Source organism: Pygoscelis adeliae, unplaced genomic scaffold (genome assembly GCF_000699105.1).
Source record: "Pygoscelis adeliae isolate BGI_AS28 unplaced genomic scaffold, ASM69910v1 Scaffold145, whole genome shotgun sequence".
Taxonomy (NCBI): domain Eukaryota; kingdom Metazoa; phylum Chordata; class Aves; order Sphenisciformes; family Spheniscidae; genus Pygoscelis; species Pygoscelis adeliae.
Genome location: NW_008824866.1, coordinates 992,770 through 1,000,225, shown reverse-complemented (window position 1 = coordinate 1,000,225; position 7,456 = coordinate 992,770). Strand labels below are relative to the sequence as shown.

At 40.2% G+C, this 7,456-nt stretch overlaps 1 protein-coding gene across 1 annotated transcript in view; it reads left to right on the top strand.

The window, feature by feature from the left end:
- The first annotated feature begins 7,229 nt into the window (after positions 1-7,229).
- The window catches only part of MTDH (metadherin), a 38,572-nt gene continuing 38,345 nt past the window's right edge, over positions 7,230-7,456 (top strand). The window contains exon 1 of the mRNA XM_009324442.1: positions 7,230-7,445. Coding sequence (XP_009322717.1) covers positions 7,230-7,445 — 216 coding nt within the window. The remainder of the gene's footprint in view (positions 7,446-7,456) is intronic.

The window sequence follows — 7,456 nt, the reverse complement described above, 5'->3', positions numbered from 1 at the left end:
CTGTTTGAATACTACTGCAAGAAATGCAGTATTTCAGGAGGATTTATCCCAGAGAACTTTGGTAAAAATGATCACCATAAATAGAAATACTTTAAAAGATTATCCAGGCATCGGCATTAGGAATTGCATGTAACTGTTGGAGGCACTTTGGCATCTGCATAATTGTATCACCTTGGATTTTAATAGGAGTAATGTAATAGGAGTCTTGTAAAGATTTTTAAGCATCTGTTATTTCTTCCCTAATGCACACAGACTGCTGATATCCTGAGAATATTTTCTTATTATTGTTCAGTATAATTCCCCAAAGAATATCCCACACTTCATGAGAGGATTTGAGAGTATGATTTTAATACAGGAAATAGAATGTCTATTTTAGACACAGTAAAAATTGAGCAGCAATTGTTGAATAGTCTCCATAAACGACACACAATAAACCTAAGTATCATGAAAGTTAGTCTTTACGTTAGAGGACTGTTTGGGTTTTTTTACTTCAAAGGGACTTTACAAATAAAATGGAAAAAAAGACAAGGGGACATGCAGAATTTTCTTCAAGTCAAAGGCCATAGGCCAGTAAGATGTGCTGATAGCACGGAGACAGCACAGCTGCAGGCAGAAAGCTGGGATGCTGCTCAGAAATTCGGTGTGCAGCCTGCAGCATTTGCATCATACTGGTTCATGATCGTGAACGTACTGTGAAAAATACGTGGAATTAAACATCTGTGACTTTTTAGGTCTTCCTTTTTTTAATGAAACGCTAGGCCTGTTCACCTTTTGGAAGCTATAAAATGCTTCTTAAAGTTCAATATACAGAAGAATCAATTAATAGTGAGTACGGTAAAATGGAACTAAAGGGAAGTGTTCATGAATTCGACTCAAACTGCTGACTAGCAGTTTTAGCTAGAAGACAGGGTGGAAAATCCATATAGGTTGAAACAGTTCAACTTCTTTGCAATAAAATATTTCTGTTCAGAAATGCCAAAAGCTTTAAAATACAAATTTTTGTTTCAAAAGAACATTTTCTCATTTTAAAAATAGCCTAAGTTAAAACAAGAGAAAGACTAAGCAAAAGACATAACTCTAAATGAAACAGGAAAAAAGGCATGTTTCACATTTTGATTGGCCAAAATTGTTTCTGCCTTTTCAGAAAGGAATTTTTGCCATTGTCCCCATTGTTCTGGTTTAGCTTTCAGCCCAAAATATCTGTTTACTTCCCAGCTTTCTTTTTATTTACATACTGATTTTCAGGCTCTACAAGTGTATTTTCTCACCATAAAATTCATGGTTTTCTCAGTATTTTTGCAACACTTAGAAGGCTGGAGCATATGACGTAGAAGGAGAGTTGCTTTTGGTTAGCCTGGAGTAGAGAAATCTAAGAGGAAATTAATTGCTGTCTTCAGCTGACTAGAGTTATAGAGAAAACAGGGCCAGACTCTTCTCAGATGTGCACAGCAAAAAGACAAGAGGCAATGGCTGCAAGCCGCATCACAGGAAATTCCAGTTGGATATAAAGATAATATTTTTCACAAGAGCGTGGCCAAGCACTGAAACTTGAAACTTGAGAGAACCTGAAAAATCTCCGTTCTTGGAGACCTTCAAAACTTGACTGGACAAGGCTGAGCACCCTGATCAAACTTCATAGTTAGCCCTGCTTTGTGCAGGGGGTGGGAATAGAGGGGTCCCTCCAACCTAATTTAGTCTGTAATCCTAAATGTGAATGTTTTGCATAGTAGTGCTCTGGTTTAGATCAAAACCATACATGGAATGATTGTAACACGATTGTACATGTGGTCGACGGTTGGACTCGATGATCTTAGAGGTCTTTTCCAACCTTAATGATTCTATGATTCTATGTTACCGAAGGTACGTGATTACTGAAAAGCATTGGTCTGGCAGTTAAAGCATGAAACTTCATAGAAATGTAGGTGATCTGTCATGCTCTACTTTAGACTTTCAGGTTGAGCTTGGCTAAGGTCTAGGAGGAAATTTTCAAAAGCAAACGCTTCTTTTCAGTACCTATGTTAGACATTTAGATAGGTCGACTCATATAAATAAAAGAAGACAAAGAGTAAATTTGAATAATTTATTCTGAGCATTCACAGTTCTTAACCATTAGTTTGTATCCTGAGTTTGTTTTGGACCACTCCAACTAACTTTCCCACCAAAATTCAGGCAGCGTACTCAGGATAGTCTACTGCAAGCACTGGTGACAAGGTTTGGCTTTCTCTGACCTACGGAGCCTTGTGTTGAAACATCTTCACAGATCCTTATGGCGCACAGCAAAGCATACATCCCTCAATTTCATTCTATAAAAACCTCACTCTGGCAAACTGCAACACAGCCGTCACATTGTTTCAGAGAGCTTGACTGAAAAAAAACCTACAAAAAACCAGCAGTTATCTTTTAGGGTCATAGGAATATCACATGGTACCCAAATGAAACCCAGAGGCACAACCTATTCAGCACGGACACAGCCCGTCAGCTATAGGAGAGCCTTAAGCAGCACGGGTGTGAGCCAGCGTGTGCCACCCCAAGGCCAGGAACCGAAACAGTCCCTGGGATTATTTTGTTGAGCACTATAGACATACGTACTATAGACAGTGAGATCTTTCAGGGAGTCAGGTTCCAATGAGTTTTAAATGGGGCTGAGGTTTTTACTCTGTATAGGAATAGTTTCAATCTGAAGTAGATTTTAAAATCAGGAAAACTTTTTATTCCCTGTTTGATTTTCTAAAAAGTCAAATTGGTATGTAAGTTCTCACATCAAGAATAACTAAGAATGCCAAATCAAGTACCCAAAAATTAGGAAATGCCATCTCTAGCATTGACAGTGCAGACTGAATTCACATATGTTCTATGTATTATTCATAGTTTCATGACTTACTGACTGGGTTTTTTTCTCCTCCATGTACAGCTTTCCATCTACTAAAAAAGGGACTGGAAAAAACATGATATCCTAGCTCAGGCAAGGGTTTGGGTTTTCTGGGTTTCTAAGAGTACAGCTGCCCAGAACAGGTCTTCTCTGTGGTAGACCTTACAGCCAAGGGTGCTCAGGCTTCACAGCACCCTGCTATACGAGCCATCAGGGGAACAGGACCAGATTAGGCCTCCTGTGGGAGCCCCAGGTGTGCTACATGAAAAGCTCACTGAAACGGAGACGTTTCTTTCCATGTCATTTCCTGGAATTGGCGTTTTCTGGTAACATTTGGTATTTTGGAATATTCCCAGCTACTTCTAGGTCAGAATGACAGAAACCAGCCCAAACCTATAACAAAATTATTTAGAATAGAACACAGAGGAACAACTAAAAGAGCTTGAATACGTCTACACTGATGTCCCTGCTGCTTCTGTCACTAGCTAGCTCAGGTACTGACAGAGTAGGAGAGTCAGCAACGTAGACTGCAGTAAAAAAGGCAAAGTGCATAAACGAGCCTGCACACTTGGGTTCTGTAATTGTATTGCTAATAAATGAACCACATGGTTTCAAGCTAACTCAGTGCCATCTGTATGAACAGCAACCACCTCTTGATCAAAATGCTGTATTATAAAAACTATCTTGCCTACAAAATAAAGCTGTGAAAACCCTCCAAAGATAAATGTTAGAAGATCTGTTACAGGAGATATTTAATGTACACTTGAAAAAATACAGAAAACAATCTTGTATAATGAGTGATATGAGCTAATAGGCTAATAGGCCTACAATTTGGTGTTTGCTTTCCGTTAATTCGAAGGGTTTTTTTCCCAGCTGGGTAGCAAGTCTTCGCATATTTATTTTTCTCAGTGCTTAAAGCTGATAGAAATTTGCATGTGAACAGTATGCCAAAGTGTTCTTCACCTCCCAAGACACTCATGAGCTCTATCAGTCATAATGACAGTTTAGCTTTGATGACTGAACACTATTTATGTCAAAGGTGTAATGAGAACAGACTTACCCTTCGTACAGGGAATTAATTTTATGATTTTTGTCAGAATGTTTCTATATTTGAATTACATGGTTATGCACAAGAATGTGAACTATAATGAAAAATAATGTAAAATTAATAAAGACTTTGAAGAGCACAGTACTCCTTAACAGTGAATTTTGACTCAGGATTCTGTGTCAGCTTAAAAAGCTGATCATGTCAACAGGAAAAATAAATAAGGTGAATTTCCAAGGTCAAAGCGAGACATGGATTACTCATCTTCTAACTGAACTGTCCTCTTCCTCTCCCCCTAGGTGGGAAAGAAATCCTTCCTGAAGCACTGCATTAGAAAAACTGAAATTGCTCAAAGACTCGCTGAAATAATTTGCTACTCTGAGAACAGGAGGTCAGTGAGAGTTAGCCCAGGTCCCCCAGCCATTGCCTAGATGAACAAGTTCTCAGGGGACAAATTTTTTTGCAACCCACACCTTCCTTCAGCAGCCTCTCTCCAAATGGAGCTCTGTGCTTTGTCTCTCTCCCAACCCTAAACCTATGTGTTGGTGGAGACTTAGCCCCAAATACCCCAGACATTGTGTTGGATGAGACTTAAGACCAAAACATCCTAGCCATGACTCAGATAAACCTGTCCTCATGTCAGCTGAAGCACAAGATTGCAGCCACAGCCCAGGTGGAAGAGATCTCAGGAGAGAATCCTTTTGACACCCCATTCTTCCCTTTGGAAGCCCCTTTCCAGACCACTAAACTGCAGTTCCCACTCTTTGTGTCTCTCCTAACCTTTACCCCAAACCTAGGGGTCAGCTGAGCCCTAACCCAACATCCTCAGCCATAGCCCAGGTGAACATGTCCTCAGGGGACAATTCTTTTTGTCCCTTGCCCCTTCCTTTGGCAGTCCCTTTCCAATCCCAGTCCAAGTGGAACTCTAGACTTTCTTCTCCCAACCCTAAACAAAACCAGATCGCTAACCATAGGTGTGGGCTGAGACTTAGCCCAAGGCCCCAAACCATCAATCAGATGAAAGCAGAGAAATTTCTCAGAGGGTAATTCTTTTTTGCAGCCCCTTTCCTGCCCTACTCCAAATACAGATCCGAACTTTGTCTGTTCTCTGTCCCTAAGCCTAACTGTAGCCCCAAATCTAACACCTGATACCAACAGAGACTAGCCCAAGACCCCAAGCCATAGCCATGATGATCAAGTTCTCAGAAGAGAATTCTTTCAGCAACACTTTCTCAGGTTGACTCAAAGTCACTAGGCTCTGCCCGGTTAAAACTCTAACTTAGTCTGAATGCAAAGGATGGGTTGAGCCTTAGCTCCAGACCCTGAGCTAGCACCCAGATTAAAAAGATCTCAGGGAAGAATTATTTTTGCAGCCTACCCCTTACTCTGCCTGCTCCTTTTCTGCCCCACACCAACTGTAGGTCTAGGCTTTATCTCTCTCCCAACCATGTATGTGACGTTAATGCTCACCCTAACCCCAGACATCAGCTGAGCCTCCCCCAACATGCCCAGCCATGGCCTGAATGAAAAATGTCTCAGGGAAGAATTCTTTTCATGTCCTACCCCTCTTTGGCTGCCCTTTGTAGCTCCACTCCAAGTGCATCTCTAGGCGTGATGACTCTCCTGCTCCTAATCCAATCCTTAACTCTAACCCCAATCCTCAGCCTGGGCTGAGCCTTAGGCGAAGGCACCCAACCATGACCCAGATGAGTAATTTCTCAAGGAAAACTCTGTCTGCAGACTACTCAACCCTTTCCTGGCTATTTGTTAACATTGCCAAGGATGGCGATTGTTGGATTGTGGATTTTTTTACTGTTGTTCCCTCCTTCGGGATAAATAATTAGTATCTGCCTTAGTATTTTCAATTAATTATGTACTGAGTTGACCTTTAAGCAATCTGGAGTCATGATCTATGTGAGATAGCATAATTGCCTATTGTTCAAGATTTTTTTTACTTCCTGACACAAGAGAAACCTTGAATGTGTTTTGTTGGAATTCTGCTTACTTTATTTAAATGCTGAGAGGCTTAATTTGCTTCTGTATCCATCTGACTTCTAGTCTAAAGAATATCTAGATCTGCAAGACACATGGCTTCAATATTGTTTGAGATAATCATAAAAAATGCATGGACAGGTATTTTGAGATCTATGAAGCAATAGTTCCTTGTCCTGGTTTCGGCAGGGATAGAGTTAATTTCCTTCCTAGTAGCTGGTACAGTGCTGTGTTTTGGATTTAGGATGGGGACAAAATTATGTTTTTTATAAGATTTTATAGTCTCAAATGGTAATTAACTGCTGGCAAGAATGGATTTTCATGGGGTTATTACCTAATTAGGAAAACAAGAAAAGGTAAAATAAGGGTTGCAATGGGATAAGTAACCTGATTATTTTGGATGAATATATCAGATTTATGCTTAACTTTGAAAGTCAGGAAGACCTCATGCTATAAACTGATTAAACTTGTAATTCAGCACATTTTCATCATTATGCTGAGATACAAATTAGCTTTTTTACTTCCTTGGAATTATATATTAATCTCTTTTCTTTCCAAAATATCTGTAAATGTCCTCCAATTAATTAATATCCAGTGTGAGTACCTCCAAAGTCAGTTTTGCCAAGACCATTAAAATTTAGATGATGATGAAAATGATCCTAAAATGTTGAGGCAATATTATTTGTGAGTGCTTAGTTGCCGACTGAGGTTAAACCACGACAGTCCTTTTTGGCGCCCAACATGGGGCACGAAGGGTTTTGAGATAATAACAGATTAACCGGAGCGTATTAAGGAACTTATATCTGTTAATAGTGGTGGGTCACAATGTTGGTTTCTCTGTTCTCGATATTGATTTGTATAATCTGCATCGTGCTCCTTTTTTTGCTGTACATGTTAAAGATTGGTGTTGGTTTATGCAGTTTGCTGTGGTCTGCTGTGATTAGTGATGTCTCGCTTGTGAGGTTTGTTTTTAGAACATTGACCTTGACCTTAGTGTGGTATGTAAGTTTCGCAATGAATCCGTTACTGTACCACGGATACCATTTCGTGGAGACAACTAGCAATTACAGTAACTTTTCTGAGAGTTTTTTTACGGAGGAAATACAGAATGGCAGTGTCACTACCTTCTTCTATGATGTTTCCTCCTTCATTACAGTAACTTTTCAGTATTTTGAACAGCCTTGGGTGGTTAAGATACTTCTATTGGTACTTCTTGGGAATATTGTTTCGGTTTTGTCTAAAGTTGGTAAGCAATTTAAGAATATCATCCAGAGATTTACCCCAAGGCTGAATAGTTATGAGTGGCAGGGTGTGTGGGACAAGATGGGCAAGTACCTAGGCCAATGGGCACCCCCAGTGTTTTGGAACTTCACCCCTGAGCAAGTGCAGAATCCTGAAGGGTTAGTAGAATATTTGGACAAAGTATGCTGTCACCCTGGCAACTCCAGAGACATGCAGATCATTGCAACGTGCTGGGGCCTGGCCCATGCCTACCGAGCCCTGTTCAACACCATTCAGTACCCTCAAAGGGAAGAGAAGGTCTCTGGATC